Source organism: Aquila chrysaetos, chromosome 8 (assembly GCF_900496995.4).
Source record: "Aquila chrysaetos chrysaetos chromosome 8, bAquChr1.4, whole genome shotgun sequence".
Classification (NCBI taxonomy): domain Eukaryota; kingdom Metazoa; phylum Chordata; class Aves; order Accipitriformes; family Accipitridae; genus Aquila; species Aquila chrysaetos.
In genome coordinates this window covers 41,477,693-41,496,544 of record NC_044011.1, presented here as the reverse complement: position 1 = coordinate 41,496,544, position 18,852 = coordinate 41,477,693, and the positions used below count along the sequence as shown (strand labels likewise).

Here is an 18,852-nt window from a genome sequence, read left to right as displayed (position 1 = left end):
CTGTGCCCTCAGCCTCCCTGCTGGGGGGGACACCCTTCCCGAGCAGCCCCCACCTTGTGTCCCCCAGGGCCTCCAGCAGCCCGAGCCCTGTGGGAGAGAAGCAGGCAGGGACAAGGCTTGCCTTCCCTGGGGAGGATGACCCTCTCCTGCCCACCTGGAGCATGGACCCCTGCGCCCAGGCCTTTTGCCCCTATCCCCATCCCGTCCCTGTCCCTATCCCCCCTGTTCCATCTTGGAGGCCCCCCACCCCCCACCCCATTGTGAGCTCAGGGCCAGGGCTGCCGGCCGTGCCGGCAGGGAGGCAAAGCGGGGTAGGTACGAGCGGGCACCCTGGAGCTGGTCCTGGCCCCGCCATCCTCCGGGGAGGGAATTGCCAGGGCCGGGAGCACATGCGGGAGCGGGTCTGGGTGGGTGCATGCGTCCTGAACCTTTTGGCCCCAGGGTGGTGTGCCTGTCATGCTAGGGTCCCTCCTGCGCGCCCGTGCCTGCACGCTGCCTGTGGGGCGGCCAAGGGCCCCCACGTCCTCTAGCTCTGCCGGAGCAGCCATGTACGGCTCCCTGCCCGGGGTCAAGATGCAGCCCTGGGAGCTGGGGACCATGGGGCATGCTCACCCTTAGGTTTGGGAGCAGGGCCTTGCCGCCACCCCCTAACACTGCTGGTGACCCCATAGCAGCCTCCCAGAGTGACGCCCAGACGCGGTCCTTGTGTGGCCCTCCCTGTTGAAGGGCTGGAGCCAGGCAGGAGGGAGGAAAATGCCACCATAATTGCATCCCTCCTAATTATGCTCAGCAGGTGCTCGCTGAGTCACAGCCACCCAGGTGCCAGCATACCGTGAGGCCCCACTGGGTGGGTCAGGTGTCCGGGAGCGGTGACGGGTGGGTGCCCCGGTAGCCCCGTGGAGCCACGAGGGGTGGGTGCTCCTGTGCCCACACAGCCACGCTGGCTGCCCCGTATACACCTTTGCTGCAGGCTTAGGGGGCTCTTCTCCCTACGGCTTGCCCCAAGGGGTGCAAGACCCAGAGCACCCCTTCCCCTCACCTTGATGCTCTGCTCCAGACCTTACTGGCAGCCACGGGCACCCCCTCTTTCTGCCGCCCTGACCCCCACACCAATTTGTGTCCCACCTCGCTCCCTCTCTTAAGCCTCTGTCCTTCCTTTCCATCGTGGACGTCCATGTCCCTCCCCGAATCTCTCCCCTCCCCACACTTACCCTCAGTCATCCATCTTCATTCCCACAGCCCCCGCTGCCTCCGCAGCCTCCCCTCCCAGCACCCCCTTGCCGTGGGCCACCAGCCCCCTCAGGTTCACGTCCCCTTTAAGCCTCCCGAAGCTGGAATGCGAGAGGAGGATTCATCGCCCTGTGAGGTCAGATAAAGACACTATATTTATCTAGCCGGTAACCTGAGCCCTGAATTTCTGCGGTGGCGTTTTTACGTGGCCCCACAGCCCTCCGGCTCGGCCCCCTCTGGCCATTGCGTCCGCTCCCTGCAGGGTGGAGGATCTGAGCCGTGGGGTGGCCTGTCCCCTGCAAAGGGCTTGGGTGCTGCTGGCCCCTTCGCATCGCTCACTCTCCTCTGGCCCCAGGGGAAGCGCCCCGAGGAGGCAGGATCGGCTCCCCGCGCTCAGCCCTGCCGGCATCACCCCATGACTGGCCGCTCGCCCCTCACCATGCCAGTCTCGTGCCCCTGACCAGCCGCCGGTCGTCCGTCCAGCCGACCAACACGCAGGTGAGTGGAAGGGGTGCCGCGGGGACACCGGCCCCAGGAAAGGGGGCTGCGGCGTCAGAGATTCAGAGGCGGCGGCAAAACTGCCCCCCTCTTCCTTTGGCTGGGTAAAACCATGAGGGAGAGGTCTGTAGTCTCTACATCTCCAGAGAGCAGGTTCAGAGTTCACGCACGAAAACTTCGTAGCTCTCCACCAGCGAGACGCACTCCCCGGCACCCTCCTCATCCCCCAGCGTGGGCAGAGCTGCGTACCCAGGCACTTCCCCGGGGTCCCTTCTTTTTTTCCACCCGCAGACCTCAAAGCAATAACATGCCCTGGGTCTTACGTCAAGGTTCCCTGTGGGTTTGCAGTTTTACTGCCTGGGGGGTGGCCCGGGAGCAACGAGTAGCAGGCTCTGCAGCCGGGTGGGTATGTGTCAGCAGCACAGAGCGAGTCCAGGATGATGACTCCCAGCCAGCTCGCATGGCATGAGTTTGGAGGGTTCTCAGGCCCAGTGGGTGGTAGGGGAAGGGCCCTGGCCAGGCTGGCCCCAGCTGCACGCGTGACCTCGGGCAGGTCCCGTCACTCTGGGGTGTGCGGGGGGGGGGGGCAGTGCTGGAGCCAGGGCGGCTTCTCCCCAGTGCTGGAGCAGGGCTTCGAAAAGGGCTGCCGGCAGTGCCCCGGCGGGGCCCTGGGGTCTCTATCTGCTGATCGAGGACACCCCTTGGTGACTCTGGCCCCTTGCAGGGAGCAAACGCTTTGTAGCACGTGCCTCCCAGGGCTGCTCGGGGCCACCCTTCCTAGAGGGAAATGCAGATACCCAGAGGGTTCCCCTCGGGGAATGGGCAGGAGACCGTCCCACCCCTCCAGCACCGTGTGCTGGACGTGGAGCCCCTGCGCCCCAAACCACTTGAAAGCTGGAGCAGGCAAGGTACTTCACACAGGCTCCCCCCTCCGCGTCCACCATTGCGGAGGGCTGGGAACTCCCACGTAACCTCCAGGCTGGGACATTGTGTCTCGGGGGACGGGGGACGCAGCTCCAAGCCTGCGTAAGCGAGAAGCAGCTGTGCCGTAACACCTTGGATGGAGCCGGTGCTGTGTAAGCTGAGCCTGCTCTGGGGCTCCACGGCTGCCGAGGGGGACAGCTGCCACCGGGCCACGGGCAGGAGGGCTCCGGCAGAGGACAGCGGCTGGAGAAGGAGCGGGGCCTCTGCTCCTCTGCCTCCAGGGTGAAGGGTTTGCCTCCCAGCTTCGGGCTGAGCTTCCCATTGGGAAGGCTGCCGGAGCTGGAGGCCGGGGCGGGATTCCCGAGCAGCCCCACAGTGTCCCGGCTCCCGGGTCTCTGGTGCTGGCTGCTGCCTGGCCACGTGATGGTGGACCGGACATTCCTGTGCCTCAGCTTCCCCTGACACCCCGCGAGGATGATGAGGGTGCAGGAGGCCTGACTCAGCCATGCCAGCCCCAGGGTTTTGCCAGGCAGCAGCAAAGCTCAGCACTATTACGGGCAGGGAGGGGCCAGGAAGCGATGGGAGGAACCGGGGTTTTCTCACACCCCCTCAGCTCCTCTGGCTCCTGGCGCGCTCTGCTCTCACGCAGCCCTTGGGTCTGCTCTGATGTGACATGGGGATTCCGCAGCGCAGGCAGTCCTAGCAGATGCAGCAGTCCTCCGTGGTAAGACCTCTCTTCCCGCAATGCCGACGGGTTAGCCGGTGTGTCTGGGGCAGGTTCCCCCTCCCGGGCCCCACATCCCTCCATCAGCTCCCCCGCATCCCCAGGGCACGTGCTGCCCCGGGGAGACCTGTCCTGCTGCCAGAAAGCACCTGCTGCCCTCCCGCTCCCGAGCCGGCGGCTCTCCTGGGGGCAGAGGCACCCTGCGCACACCCACGGGGAGCCGCCGCTTGTGCCGGCGGTGGCACGGCACAGCGGCAGGGCATGGGCGTCGCTGGCAGTGGGCGATGGCACGGGGTGCTGTCGGAGAGCACAGGCACCGCCGGCAGTGGGTGACGGCATGGGGCTGTCCCGGCACTGAGGCACCTGTCCCAAGCCCAAATCACCTCTCCTGGCTAGGGGGGTGGGGAGCAGGGGCAGCCCAGGGAGGGTCCCTGTACCAGGCTGCTCTGTGTCCCAGCAAGGCAGGCAGCCAGGCATGTGCTCCCTGGGAGCCGAGGGACTCGGTCGCTCTCTGGCGCCCGTAGTGGGTGCCAGTCCCTTGGCTGGGGTACCGTGTCCCTCTGAGCAAAATTCCCCACCGTGCATGTCAAATCCCGGCTGGCAGAACCACTCCTGGGCCCTCCCAGTGCTGGCGAGGGTGACCGCAGCCTGGCCAGGAAGAGCTGGGTGTTTCGTGGAGTCCTTGCCTGGGAGCAGATTATTCACCCTTCAGCCTCCGTTCCCAAACAGGTCTGTGCGCTCCACCTTGCTCTTGCTTGTAAATAGTTTCCTCTCCATTGTGGGATGGTTGTTCCCTGGGCAATAACAACAGCAACCGGGATGCAGCCAGCTGGCCAGAAAGCCAGGCTGCTGGCCAGGAGGCCATGGTGGCTGGATGGTGCTTCTCACCACCATCTCCCAAAAGCAGTCCCAGGGCATTTCCGTGCCAGGGTTAGATGGGCAGGGGCGGCTGGGGGAGCTGACACCGCAGCCACCGCAGCCACCTCACCCCTCGCCCCAGCGTCTGTGGAGCCAAGGGGGCCTGTCCCCTCAATGCATGGCTCCCTTCTGCCACTCCAGTTTCATGGGGATCACTTTCGGCTGCCTGCCATGGAAAATGCAGGGCGCATGCGCTGTGGCCGCAGCAGGGAGACTTGGGGTGGCTTCTGTCCCTGAGGTGGCACTTGCAGAGGGATGCTGCCGGCTCCCCTGGGCAGGGGGTCCCACTGGGGCAGGCATGCCTGGGGACTCCTGGGCTCTGAGCAGGAGCGTGGGTCCCCCCGCCATGGTCAGGCAGGGAGTGACGCTGTGGTGGCTCCTCTTGCCCAGGATCCAGTGCCTGTCCCCAAGCCTGGATGTGCTCTGCGTGCTGCTGGGGCTGCGCAAGGGCCGAGGGCCTGGCCAGGCACCGTCTCCGTCACCTCCTGGCTTGGAGCCGGGCCAGAGCCCGCCCCGGCTGGGCTGGGAAAAGCCTTTGAATCAGGGTCATCTCCCGGGTGACTGGAGACTCTCAGAGCCACATGAGCCACTGTCCTGCCAGGGAAGGGACGCCAGGCACCCGGGGAGCGAAGCGCCAGCAACGCTAGGACAGAGGAGCTCGGCTGGGGTCCTGCCCGCCCCGGTGCCAGCCACAGCCCCAGGACAGGTAGGGGACCAGCCATCAGCCTGACAGCGTGCGTGCCAAGAGCAAACTTTCCCCCGGCTCCAGACAGCCTGCATTTGCAGGCACTGGAGGCTGCTGCCTGCCACGCTGCCCTGTCCCAGCTCCAGGCTGGCTCCGCGTGTGCTCTGGGCGCCTCTGTCCCTGGCCCCCGCATGCTCCTCTCCAGCCCCGTGCAGGTGCCATGGGGCAGAAGCCACCCACCAGCTCCCTGTGGGGACCGAGTGCTGGGCTGTCGCCCACGCCTACAGGCTGGCTCTGCCTGACTGGCGAGGGCACAGCAGCCGCCTCACTGGGAGGACTCGCATCGGCTTGAATAACTGATGGGAGGCTAGCAGGGGGCAGCCGCGGCAGGGAGACGGGCAGGCTGCTTGGGTGGTCAGGCCTCTGCAATGAGGGGATCCCTGGCTGTCTGCACAGTACCCCAAGGCCCCTGGGTGGTTGCGGCTGCACCGAGGTCTTCACCCACTGCCTGGTGCCGGGCACCAAGTGATGAGCAGGGATGGACAGCTAGGACTCCTGTGCTGACTTCCTGACCTTGCCTCCGTTTCCCTCTCAGCCAAACGGTGAGGGTTTGGAGTGAGCTGGAAATGCCAGCCCCTTGCCAAGCCCCAGCGCTCACTCTGAATAACCAGGGGAAGGTGCTGGGCTGGCTGGATCGGTCCATCCTGCCTGCCTATCTCAGCCAGAGTTGGGCCTAAGCATCATGACTGTGACCAGGCAACTGCTTCCCATCTGGAGGAGCAATGGGGACATCTCTCCAGCCTCAAGAGTGGGACAGCCTCGGGACGGTGTGGCAGAGACGCCAGGGCTGGGGCAGAGGTGTCCGCTGCAGTCCTTTGGCTTCGGTGACTGTGGGTGCCAGGATGCTGGGTGCCTCTGGCTGTGCCCCACGGTTCACTTCTGTGGTAGAAGGTGCCCGAAGGCACATGGGTGGCAGTGCCAGCTGGGCTCTGCTGTCCCAGGCTCTCCAGGAGGGCTGGGAGGTGGCAGGAGCCATGGCCACACTGCACCCACAGCACCCTTCATCCCCTGGGTTCCCGCTGTTGCCTGCCCGCCCCTCCCAGGGTCTCCGGGCAAGGCAGGAGCCAGAGAGCTACTGGGTGAATGCTGGTGGTGGATGGCCCAGTGCTGACCGTGGCCCGTGGAAGCTGACCCCTGGCCTCTTCTCTTGCAGTCGATGCCTCCAGGAGAGCCCGCTGAGCCCCAGCCTCCAGCATGTCCCAGCTCTCCTCCACCCTGAAGAGGTACGTCGACTCGTCCCGCTATGCCGAGACCACGTACAGCAAGGTGCCCAGCGGCTACAGCTCGTACACCTCCTATGGATCCACCTTGGCCACATCCTATGCAGACAGCAACAAAATCGGCTTCAAAACCAGCTACCTGGGCTCTCCCCGCTACCACCACACAGGGCTGTCCCCAACCAGTGGCTATGACAGTAGCCGGCTGCCCCTGTACCCTGACTCCAGCATCTGCCTGAGCCCCACATACATTCGCACCCGGCCGCCCGGCAGCGGGCTGAGCGGGGGTGCATGCTACACCTTCGCAGGGGCCCCCAGCAGCCCCCCGGGCTACCTGCCCACCACAGCACCTCTCAGCCGCCGCAAATCCATCAGCCACTCGGACCTGGCACGGGAGTTTTCGGGGCTGCACACCTCGGACAGTGCCTACTCGCCCACCCTCGGCCCCCTCAGCACCCGGGGCCGCCAGGAACTCGGCACCCTGCAGGGTCTCTACCAGGCTGCCACACGCTCCGACTACGTCCGCGGCTACCTGGAGAGCTACGGGAGGAAAAGCAGCCATGGCAGCCTCCCCACTGGCCCCCTCAGCCCCTCACAGGCCTCCCTCGGCTCTACCCTGCCTCCCTCAGGCACGCACTGCACCAGCCAGCCCTGCGAGAGGAACGATGGCTACTGCGACATGCCTGTCCGGGACCCCACGGTACGTGGCGCCTGCTGGGGGTGGGGGACAAAGCTGCGCTGCAATGGCATACGTGGACCATGCCCGCTTGCGCTGAGCCGGGGAGACCGAGGCACCTTGCGCGCTCTCCCTGGGAATCTCGGTGCGTTGCTCCGTGCCTCAGTTTTCTGCATTTGTGCCACGCAGGGCTGCTGCTGACCTTTCAAGCCGCCCTTGCTGGCACAGCAGTCCTGGGCCAGAGCTGCTGAGACAGCCGTGTGCAGGCAGGCAGGTGTCCTCTGAGGGGCTGTGCTCCTCGCTGCCTGCACTGCTGGGAGCAGGGCTCCCCACGGGTGCTTTGTGGCTAAGGGTGCCCCTGTGCTGGCAGAGGCGTGTGCGCCGCACCTTTCTGCATGCGTGCGTGACAGCGGGTGATGGCACATGCGGGCAAACTCACACCCCCGTCCGTGCAAACCTGCATGGGTGCACACAGTGAGCTGTGTCCCCACACAGCTGGCTGTGCCCACAACCCCTGCCCTCTGCTCCCTCCCAGCCCCAGTCCAGCGCAGGGCCAAAGAGGGTTTCCTGCTGCCTCGTCCCAGCTGGAGAAGGTGACATGACTGGGCTGGGCACTTGCCCTGCTGGAGACACCCAGCTGGGAAGGCTGGTTTGGCTGGTGCTGGCTCTGGCACAGTGACTCAGTGCCCAGCTGTCGGTCAGGTTTTTCACCGGTGCCCTGTGATGCCTGATCCCTGGCACGGTCTATTGCTGCCATCTTGGGGCCCTATGCCCCAGCCCCCAGTGTGGGTCGTGGCAGCCAGGGAAGCAGCAGTTTCTCCATGGCAGTGGCTGCTCCGTACAGCATCACACGTGGTGGCAGGCACTCTGTGCCCCAGGTATCAATCAGTGCTGCACCATCCCCAGAGCCTCAGCCCGGGCCGGGAGCAGGCATCACACACGCAGCCCGGCTCAGGCGCGCAGGGGAGCAGCCTGGTAATTTTCCACTCAGGTTTTCTTCCAAGATCTGGTCAGGCTCTGCTCGCGTTGTCTCCCACTCCCTTTCCAGTCAGCCTTCATTCACCCATGGTGGAGGCCAGTCTGCCCTGGTGCAGGGTCTGACCTGCACTTTGCTTCCCTGCGGCTCTGTTCCACCATCGCCCAACAAACAGGGAGGATAAGGGCTGGGGGATTCTTTTCTGCTTCCCTGCAAGCTGGAGAGGAAGCTCTTTCCCTTTTCAGCCAGTGCCCCCACATCCCTCCCTGTGCCCAAGGGCCTGGGAAGAGGGCTGTGGGAGCAGCCTGGAGGTCTGGCCCATGCCCTTGGACTGGGGAGGTACAGCCGGAGGCATGGGGTAGGGAGGAGAGGTGGCCGCTCCTGCCCGCCACGTGTCCACAGCTGGCGCTCGATGGGGAAGGTCTCCCCCCTGTCCCTCCAGAGCCGCCCATCCCATTTCTGGCAGGTCTGGCTCCCCGCTTCCCTCTCCGTGGCGCTCATCCGGGTTTTAAACACCCACCTCAGCCCCTAGGCACGGGAGCGGGGGCAATGGAGGGGGTGCGGCATCACAGCCCGCTGCCAGCATCTCGCCTGCCCCTTCCTCCCCACCCTCCACCCCAGAACCAGCTGCACCACATGCGGCGCCAGCAGTACCCTGCCCTGGTGTGGGACCCCCTGTGCCCAACCTACCTGGTCCATGGCCCCCAGCGCCGGGGCCAGGGAGCAAGCTGGGGGGCCTGGGTGAGTGGAGGAGCCCTGCTGTGGAAGGGAATTCCTGCCTCCCCCTCCCACACCAGGACCCAGCAGCCACGGGCACTCACTGAAGCCCTTGCCACCACTGGTAGGGCAGGGGTCCCCACCCCCAGGTGCCCACACACCGCTCCGATGTGGGATGGCTGCGCTACTCCCAAACTTGTGGTCTGCCAGGGCTGATGGGTGGCAAAGGAGAGCAGGGCTTGGCTGCTGGGGCAGGTAGGGAGGCTGGATCAGTGACACTGGCTTAGGTTTCCTTGGTGCTTTGGCAAGCACACCTGCTATTTTCCACTCCTGTGCTTTTTTTCCTCCCTTTCCCAAGCGGGAAGCAAATGTACCAATCGTAAAACAGACTTGGGTGCCTGCAGTCATGCCAGGTGCCGGAAACAAGTGCATGTTGCAGCCCTGGCACTGCCATCGGTTCTGCCCCATTACCCAGCCCCGAGGGCAGTGCCAGCAGCACCCACTCCTGCCGGAGCCAGGGCATGGCGGGGCTGGCTCAGTGCCTCCTTCCATCCCTTCTTCCCCAGCCACCTCCTGCCTTTGCACCACACGAACCACCATCCGCAGGAGTTTGCAGCCGGGAGGCGAGGGTGCCCACATTTGTTCCTACCCACACCATCACTTTGCACCTCGGTTTACCGTCCCGCGGGGCAAAGGGAGGTGCGTGCAGCTGCAGCGAGTGGCCGTGCCTGCCGAGCCGCTGGCTTCGCGCAGGGCCGTGCTGGCTCCCGGGAAGGGCAGGCTGGTGGGGGGCAGGACTGGGGCTGTGCCGCCCCATTAACCACCCTGGGTGAACATAGGGTCAGAAGGCCAGAGCCACCCACAAAATCGCCGGCAGCTCTCCGCAGTCCCATCCTGAGCAGCTGACGTCTCTGGCCTGCAGCCAGTCCTGGCCCTGCCTGCCTTCACAGTGCCAACCGGGCCTGTGGCAACCTCTGCCCGTGGCAGAAGGTCACCGCTGCAGAGGGGACAGCTGAGGGCAGGGAGCTGGCTCTGAGTGATACCATCCCACCGGGGCTCCCCTTCTCTCTCCTGCTCCAGCCTTGCCCTGAGAGCCTGCATGCCGCTCTGGCTGGAGGGGAATTTGGTCCTTGGCCCAGGGCACCCAATGTCACCGGGGCATGCGGTTCAGCAGGGGGTGTGGCTGAATGCCACCCCTCTTGCCACGGAACCGGCTTTGCTGGCACGGTTGCATCCTCACGGAGAGTGCTGCACTAGCAACCTGCACAGTGCTTGGGGCAGGCTGTGCACCAGGGTACACCCTGCCCTGCCCTCGGGCCACCCGCCGGGCTGCAGGGCAGGGTGGCGGGAGCCCTGGCTGGCATGTGCAGCACTGGTACGGTGGTACACGCACTGGGGAGCTGTGCCATGGCCCCAGGGCCCAGGATGTGACCTGCAGGGGCTGTGGGAGCGCATTGCAGGGCATCCACACCGTCTGCGCGAGGCTGGTGGGGTGCGCACCCCCCGTGCGCGCGCTGTGTCCCTGCGTGTGTACGGTGTACACACCGCGGGGTGTGTATATATATATACACATGCGCGCACACGCAAGCGGGGATTACGACGAGCATCCTGTTGTGATGCAAAAAGCCCTGGCCCTGCAGATGAATAACGCTGCAAGATGCCTCCTCAGATATTTTTGCTGGTGCCAAAAATAGTCTGTCTCCCTCCCCCCCCCCAGTCAGCCCCTCCACTGGCTGTGCAGAGCTTGTGCCGCGGACAGGGGAGTCTGCATCTGCAGCAGTTAGGATTGACACAGCAGCCACTGGCTCTGGCTGGGGGTGTATTGGTGGGGGCTGGCATGGGAGGAAAGCAGCCTCTGCTCGGTGCCTCCAGCCCCCTCAGTGAGGCTGGAGGCTCTGGCTGTCTTCAGAGCAGCCTGAGCGCACTGCACTGCCTTCCTCGGTCGCCCATGGAAATTTCCCTGAGCGGGCGGGTAAGACACCTGGGCACGCACAGCAGTCGCAAGCCTCCGTCGCTCGCCCTGCTGCGGTCAGAGGGGTGAAGCAGAGGGAGACGCAGGACTAGGACGCAGGACGCCCGGGCTCCCTGCCAGCCTCGGCATCTGCCCTTGCTGCAGGAGAAGAGCCGGAGCCTTTCCCGCTCCATGCCTCGGTTTACCCAGCGCTCGGAGGGGAGACACCAGATGGGGTCTTTGCTCCACACAGGATTTGGGGGGAGTTTTCCCCCAGCGAAGGAAGCAAGGCACTGAAATACCCTCTGAGCTCAGTGCCAATGCATCCCCCGAAGAGGGGGCTACGCACGGTCTGCTGTCGCTCAGTTCCCCCGAAATGGCACTGCCTGGGGGCCCGGCACCGGCCCTGCAGGGAAGGCACGCGCCCGGGAGCCCCACAACCCTCCGAGACGGCCCTCAGCCCCTCTCCGGGTACCGGCACCCCCTGCACCCACACGCTGCGGCAGTGCCCCAGTTTTACCGAGCCCGTTTTGGTGAGCGACCCCCGGCCGGGGCAGACCCGCTCTCTGCCGAGCACCCACCCAGCTCAGTCCTGGCAGCGAGCGCGCCCAGGGCAGGGGAGCCGGTCCCATCAGCCCTGGTCCCCAGGAGCGGGGGGGGGGGAGCCCCGGAGGAGCAGGCGCCCCTCCGGCTGCCACCTCGCACCGAGCGCCCCGTTGCCCCCGTGACACCCGGTGTCGGGGTGCTGGGGGCCGGGCACCCCGGAGCGCCGCGAGCACTGCTGCCGAGAGCTGCCGGCAGGGTCGGGGGGTGCGGGGGGGGGCCGCCCGCACCCTCCCCAGAGGCCCCGCCGTGCCGGGGCCCTGCCGCTGCCAGGGGCTCGGCGTGCCGGCAGCGCGGCCCACGGGCGCAGCCGCCCCTCGCGGGCCCCCTTGGCTCCCAGCTCGGCTGTACCACGCGGTGCGGCGGGGGCTGGCCGTCACGGAGCCCGGCCGCCGCCTCTCCCTCCACCCATTTGATGTCAGAGCCGCTCAGGTGCCGTCAGCCCCAGAGCCGGCACCGGCTCCGGGCACCGCACGCTCTGAGCGCGGCGGCGGGGCTCCGGCGAGGCCGGGCGCCTGACCCCGTGCCCCAGGCCTCAGCTGGCCCGAGGCGAGGGGCGCCCACCCGGCACCCCCCTCCCCGCCGCTGGCCCTCGCCCTCCGGCCGTGCCCGCCAGGGCCGTCATGAGGGACTCCTACACGGTGACGCTGCCCGAGGAGCCCCCCGCGCTCCCCGACCTTCACAAGGACCTGCGTCCCCGCACCTCCATGCCAGGGTCCCTGCTGGTCTCCACCTTCGTCGGGCTCGTCCTCAACAAGACCAAGGTACGAGCCCTGCGGCTGCCTGCAGCCCCTGCCCTCTGGCTTGGGGGGCAGAGAAAGCGGCGCGGGGAGGGGGCAGCCCCTGCCCTCGCCGGGGAGCTTGGGGTACCCCACGGCATCCCGCTTGCCAGAGGATGGGGTGCCCGGGGGGGGTGCCCGTCCCGGCTGGCCGTGGGGGCGAGGTGCCGCGGTGTCCCGCGGGAGGGGCAGGGAGCAGGTGAAAGCACGCGTCGGGACACCTGGGTCCCTCTCCCAGCCCTGCCCCTGCAGTGACCTTGGCCAGGTACCTGTGCCCCAGCCTACCCACCGCAGGAAGGGGGCCCCTGGCCATGCCAGCCCCTTGGCAGTGTCGCTGGACTGAGCGTGGCTGTCCCTGGAGCCACAGCGCTGGGGCAGATCTCTCCCTGTGGGGACAGGAGAGGCGAGCGGCGGGGAGGACAGGGTCTGGGCACTTATGTAAGTCTGGCTGCTCCGGCTCCGGCTCTCCCCAACAGGCACTCGGCATGCAGACCCGGACGGGGCAGGACAGTCCCGAACTTGTCCCTTGTCCCCATCCCTTGTCCCTCGTTCCCCTCCTGCAGTGCAGCCTCGGGGACTCCCCAGCCGCCACCGCGTGAGCCAGCTCTCCTTCACCGCCTCTGAGCAGCGAGCGCCGTGTCCTAGATAAAGCCCTGGACGGGCAAGGGAGATTAGCTGGAGTTGAGTCACCCAGGGGAGGGAAAACCCTGGGGGGGGGGGGGAATAAGACCTCAGTGCACACAGGCTTGTGCCATTGTATGGGAACACCTGCCCCCCCCGCCCCTCCACCAGCCGCGGCCCTCCCCTGGGTTGCTCCAGGCTCTGTGAGGGCGGCCTAGGTAGCACGCAAATGCCAGGTCCATGGGGAGGTTTGCACCCACATTGGCGGGATACTCCGGTCCCTCCTGACACACAGCGGGAGCTGCCCGAATAGGGCAACTGGATGAGCAGCGTCCAGGTGGGGGTGGCTGGGGCACATTGGGGCAGCTCCCAGAAGTTGCTGCTACCCCCCCGGCACCGTGACCTTCCCTGCAATAGGCATGGGGACGCGAGCAGCACCCTTGCGGGGGGGGTTGGCCCCTTCAAGGGATGTAGGCTGTTGGGACACAGACCCACATCTCCTGCTGCCTGCTCAGCCCCATCTGCTCAGGGACCAGGGCCAGGCCAGCTCCTCCAGCCATGGTGTGCCACTGACCCGCCATGGCCTGCTGGCACCCCTTGCCTAGCTGAGCCTGCTCCGTGGCCTGGGTGTCCCTGCCAGGGGATAAGTGGTGGGCTTGCCTGGCACTTTTGCAGTGGCACCCCCCGGGCACTAAGCGCCGCGGCCGGCCATGGATGGAGACACCCCTGGTGCGCTGGGCTCCGCAGGGGCACTCGCATGGCACACAGGGTACCCGGTCAGTCCGGCAGAGCCACGTGCGCCCACACAGGGTGGCCGAGTCCCCGCTGGTGCTGGTCCCCCCTGCGGTGGGTGATGCCTGCACCATCGCTAAGGAGCACGTGTAACTGGATCTGGGTTATTTTGGGCTGCTGTCAGGGCTGGGTGCTCAGCACCTCCCACACACACACCAGCTGCTGCTATTTCGGAGCTGCTGGGCCCCCTCCCCTCCTCTCCTCCTCCCCCTCCTCAGGCCTGGGGTGGGCAGCTGGGGCGTTCGCCTGAGGATCCTTAAAACCTGGGCAGCTGGGGGGGCACGATCAGCAGTCTGATCCTGCAAGCCCTGTTGCCCTCCCCCAACTTGCTCCAGGCACAGCTCCAGGGCGGTTCCCCCCACCGCTACTCTCTGTGCTGGGCTCACATGGAGGGCTGGGAGCAGGGCCCCTGGGCTCCCACCACTCATCCCCACCAGCACCCAGTCCCCCATGCTGCGAGAGGGGTAAGCAACCCTGTGGCTCCCCAGACCCCTCTGCATTCTCGGTCTCTCCAGCAAAGAGTGGCGATGCCTCCTTGCCCCAGCGCCCAGCTGCCTGTGCCCGTCTCTGCTTCGCGTGAGCCTGCCTGGCTCAGGAAGTAGCTGGGGACCTCAAAGAGCCCCGTGGCACAGGCGCAGCCCAGCCAGGCCAGCAAGCGGTTGGGAGGGCGCCGCTGGGCATGCAGCCCCGTTCCCTGGGCTGACTGCTGCAGGGCTGGGCTTGCACTTTCCCAGGTGGACTTTATCCCGTAAAACAGCTGTGCCAAAGTCTGGGCTGCACTTGTGCCGGGTGTCCTGGAGGGGACACCCGGTGTGGACAAGGTGGGCAGCAGTGGGGCACCATGCACCTCCTGCAGCCATGGGGCAGGCACGGGGCACTGCAACCCCCCCCAGCTTCCCGGGACACAGGGCTGGCAAGGGGAGATAGCAGGAGCGGCTGGCCTGGCCTGCAGCCCAGGGCATGGGGCAGCAGTGTCGCCAGGCAGGGAGAACTTTGAGCCCTGTGTTGCCCTGGGCCAGGGAGCCAAGCAGCAGCAGCCAGGCAAGCAGGATGGGGCAGGCCAGCCGTGGCTTCCCGCTGGCTCCTTGGCCACAGTCCTGCATACAACTGGTGCAGAGAGCAGCCATGGTGCTGGCTCTGCCCGTGGTGCTCACAGGGGGATGGCGCCTCTGCTTGCACTTGAGGGTCTGCTCCACACGGATGTCCGTGGCCTGTGGCCTCACTGGGCTGCCGACAGGCACAGCCAGCCTGTGCCAGGCACTGTCTCAGACCTGTTCCCTCTCTCTGCAGAGCTCCAAGGCGGTGCAGGGACTGACCGGCTTGCGAAACCTCGGCAATACGGTGAGTGCTTACCCGGGCACTTGGCTGCGGGGCCCCAGCTCGCACCGTGCACTTCTGCAGGCACATCTGTGGGGCAGTGGGGAGCCCTGTCCCTTCACCTCGCCCCCAGCACCCACACTTTCACCCTGGCGGCTCCCTGCACCCCACTCCCAACAGTGCTGGCTGAGGAAGAGGTTCCCGTGCTCTGCACTGCTTCGTCCCTATCCTCTGCCCGCCCGCCCCAGGTGTCCCCCTGCCACCGCCTGCCTCCCTCTGCCTCCCGTTGCCATGGTTTTCTCTTCTGCCTCCTCCAGTGCTTCATGAACTCCATCCTGCAGTGCCTGAGCAACACCAAGGAGCTGCGGGATTACTGCCTGCAGAACCAGTACCTGCGGGACCTCAACAACAACAGCCGCATGCGCACTGCACTCATGTCAGGTAACCCTCAGTCACCAGCCCCTGGCTCCACACCCTGTGGGGCTTCCTTGCAGCACATCCCTGCAGCACGTCCTTGCCCCCCTGGGCCACCCCATGTCCTGGGGGATGCCCACCCAGAGGTCGGTGCTTCTCCCCAGCCTTGCTGGGGCAGGCGCTGTGCTGTGGGTGCCCAGCCAGTGGGAGGATCGGGTCCCGTCTCCAGAGGGCACAGGGCTGGCCACAGGGACCCCGGGGTGGGGTGCCGAGCTTTCCCCTGGAGGGCACAGTAATGCCGTGCCACCAGAGCTGGCCAGGGCCAGCTGTGCTGCTGACCTGCCTCTCTGCCCACAGAGTTTGCAAAGCTGATTCAGCTGCTCTGGACCTCGTCCCCCAATGACAGCGTGAGCCCCTCCGAGTTCAAGACGCAGATCCAGAGATATGCTCCCCGCTTTGTTGGCTACAAGTAAGGGGTGTTGGTGCACGGGTGGCAGAGGGAAGCTGACCCCTGCCACTGCTCACTGGCCATGCCCCGTGTCTTGCAGCCAGCAGGATGCACAGGAGTTCCTGCGGTTCCTCCTCGATGGGCTGCACAGTGAGGTGAACCGTGTGCTGGTGCGGCCACGGGCCAGCACGGACACCCTGGACCACCTCCCGTAAGTGCTGGCTGGGGCAGAGGCAGTGGACGAGCCCCACAGACAAGCTCATTGCCTCCAAGCCCAGCCCAAGGACAGTGACCACGCGGGTCCCTCTGGGCTGGGTCACCAGAGCTGGTGTCCCCCAGGCCACACTCAGCACCGCTCTGTCTCCCCATCTCTTGCAGTGACGATGAGAAGAGCCGCCAGATGTGGAGGAGGTACCAGGAGAGGGAGGACAGCCGCATTGGCGGTGAGCAGGGCCGTGGGGAGAGGAGGGCAGGGCTGGACTGGTAGCGGGGCTGTGAACCGCGGCTCTCACCCTGCTTTGTCCCATCCCCACCAGACCTCTTTGTTGGGCAGCTGAAGAGTTCGCTGACCTGCAGCGAGTGCGGCTACTGCTCCACAGCCTTTGACCCCTTCTGGGACCTGTCCCTGCCCATCCCCAAGGTAAGGGGTCCCCACTAACCCCCAACTCCCTGCCCCGCACACCCTGTCCCTGACCTGTGCTGTGCTCCCACAGAAAGGCTACGGGGAGGTGACCCTCATGGACTGCCTACGGCTCTTCACCAAAGAGGACGTGCTGGACGGGGACGAGAAACCGGTATGGGGCATGGGGCACGGGGGCAGGTGGGCTTGCCTTGGTGCAGGCTGGGCCCCTTTCCCTCCCATGCCTGTGTTGCCAGGACTGGTGGCTCGGTGCCCGGTGGGGCTGGCCTGTCCTCACTCTCTTGCTTGTGCTGTTTGTCTCCCGCAGACATGTTGTCGCTGCAAAGCCAGGACAAGGTGCACAAAGAAATTCAGCATCCAGAAGTTCCCCAAGATCCTGGTGCTTCGTATCCTTCAGGCAGAGGGACAGGGCCAGGGGGTGCTGGGGGCGGGGGGCAGGTGGTTCCTCACGGGCTCCTCTTTGTCCCTCGGCTCCTTGACATGACCCCCCAGACCTGAAGCGCTTCTCAGAGGCCAGGATACGAACAAGCAAGCTCACCACCTTCGTCAACTTCCAGCTGAAGGACCTGGACCTTCGGGAGTTTGCCTCGCAGAGCTGCAGTGAGTGCCAGGCCCTGCGTGGCTCCAGCCCAGCCCTGGGCTCCCGGAGGTTCCTGGCAGGGTCCCTCGTGCCCCCCAGGGTGCTGCAGCCTGTGGCAGGGGGCAGAGGCACGGGGGGTGGGAGCCACAGCCATCTAGGGTGCTGGTCCCTTCTGGTCCCAGCTCCATGCTGGCATGTTGGGGGGCAGCGGGGCAGCAGCTGGCATGGCTGAGCACCACCCTTGCTCCCCACAGACCACGCCGTTTACAACCTCTACGCCGTCTCCAACCACTCAGGCACCACCATGGGGGGACACTACACTGCCTACTGCAAGAGCCCCGTCTCCAGCGAGTGGCACAGTTTCAACGACTCCCGGTGAGGCTGCGTGTGGGACGGGCAGCTGCGGGGTTGGGGCGAGCAGGGACTCCCTGCCCAGGGCATCCCGGTGCCTCAACCCCATGTATCACAGCACATCTCCCCATCTCCACAGTGTTACCCCGATGTCATCCAGCCACGTCCGCAGCAGCGACGCCTACCTGCTCTTCTACGAGCTGGCCAGCCCGTCCTCCCGCATGTAGCCAGCCCTGCCTCCCTGGGGACCCCCTGCACCACCCCTCAGAGCCGGCCCCTCCAGGTTTCGGCCATTTGCCCCCCCAGGTGCAAGAGGGAGGTGAAGAGGAGAGACCCTGAGGTGGCTGCAGTGGGAGGCTGAAGGCAGCCAGGAGCAGATCCCAGGCAAGGACACCCCAGCTCTGAATTGAGGAGGGCAGCCCGTGGCAGGGCAGGGCCCAGGCAGCTCAGGCACCTCCTGGTCGCTGGCATTTGGTTTTTACCTTGGGGTACGTTTTAGTTTCTTTCTTTTTTTTTTTTTTTTTTTTTTTTTGTTGGTGTGTAATAAAAATACTGAGCAGGGGACTCTGCGGGCATGGGACTGCCTGCCCCATTGACTCAGCCAGGACCTCTGCTCCCCTGGGGGAGCACCCAGAGCTGGGAACCCGGGAGAGCCTCCCGCATCCCTCCTGGCCTCTTGGCACTCCCATTCTGCTTGGCTGTCCCAGAGGATTCGTGAACTGCTCCCAGCCTCCTCCCGGCACTCCTGAACCTCCTGGCAAAGGACCCCGGCCCTTCAGTTGCCTCCATCCCATCTCAGGCAGCACATTCCCACCAGCTGCCCCATGCACACTCCTCAAAGCAGCCTGAGTTCAGGCCCGGACTCATGGACAGGAGGGAAGAAAATATTTTGTGGAATTTATATGTATTTATAGTGGACTTCGCTTAACCTGGAGCACCCCACCGCCTCCTGGCTCGCCAGGGACTTGTGCCGGGGGATGCTTTGGGTAGGTTTTTACCTGCCTCCTCATACGACGGTGCCTTAAACCATTTAGGGGAGCGGGACGCCATTGGGGTTGCACAGGAACGTCCATCCTGTGGAGCAGAGGGAGGGGAGGACAGTGGCTTTCCGGGACCATCTGCAATTGGGGCTTTTTTCTTCCTGCGATCAGGAGCCCCCCTGGGTGCCTGGGGATGCGCGTCCCCATCAGCCCTGCTGCTCTGTCCTCCAGCTAGCAAATGCCAGTGGCCTTTTTAGCCTTTTCTCTAATTTATTCTCCTCCCCATCCTGCCTTGCCTGAGGTGCAATGGGAGGAGAGATGGGTCCCAGCACAATCCCAGCCCCAGCCCGCAAGGCAGCTACATCCAACCCAGCAACCTGTCCTGCTTCGCCCTCACTGGCCCTGCGGGCACAGGCTGAGCACTCTCGCGCCATGGGCATCCTGCCCAGCCTGGGGCATCCCGGCGGGGCTCAGGGGAGGGCAGGCCAGGATGGAGGGGCTGCCCGCGGCAGGTACCGGACTGGGGCAGCGTTGCTGCTTGGCAGGTGGCTTGTTTACTGTGTAAGCAAGATGGGCGGGAAGTGTCTCATACAAGGGAGACTCGTGCAGGAATAAATTTTAGCTTGAACAGAGCGCTGTGTACATGTGCTTGTCCCTGGGTGGGCAGACGAAGGACTGTGGCTCCAGCAGCGGGAGGGAAACCGCCACCCATGCCGGAGCAGCCTGCCCGTGCTGGGAGCAAGGGAGACAT

The 18,852-nt window shown here is 65.7% G+C and overlaps 1 protein-coding gene across 2 annotated transcripts; it reads left to right on the top strand.

Annotated features, from left to right (window-relative positions):
• Nucleotides 1–13: 13 nt before the first annotated feature.
• USP2 (ubiquitin specific peptidase 2) lies at nt 14–17,513 on the top strand. 2 transcript variants are annotated; one of them, XM_030022776.1, is made up of 13 exons: nt 14–1,728; nt 6,193–6,956; nt 14,662–14,712; nt 15,006–15,129; nt 15,460–15,571; nt 15,651–15,761; nt 15,929–15,993; nt 16,087–16,190; nt 16,264–16,344; nt 16,498–16,576; nt 16,683–16,790; nt 17,025–17,145; nt 17,261–17,513. In XM_030022776.1, exons 2-13 carry the CDS (start codon nt 6,234–6,236, stop codon nt 17,346–17,348), a joined length of 1,767 nt encoding a protein of 588 aa, XP_029878636.1. In that variant the 5' UTR covers nt 14–1,728; nt 6,193–6,233; the 3' UTR covers nt 17,349–17,513. The 2 variants fall into 2 exon arrangements, with proteins under 2 accessions (XP_029878636.1, XP_029878637.1); XM_030022777.2 differs by lacking the exons at nt 14–1,728; nt 6,193–6,956 and adding an exon at nt 11,463–11,943.
• Nucleotides 17,514–18,852: the final 1,339 nt, after the last annotated feature.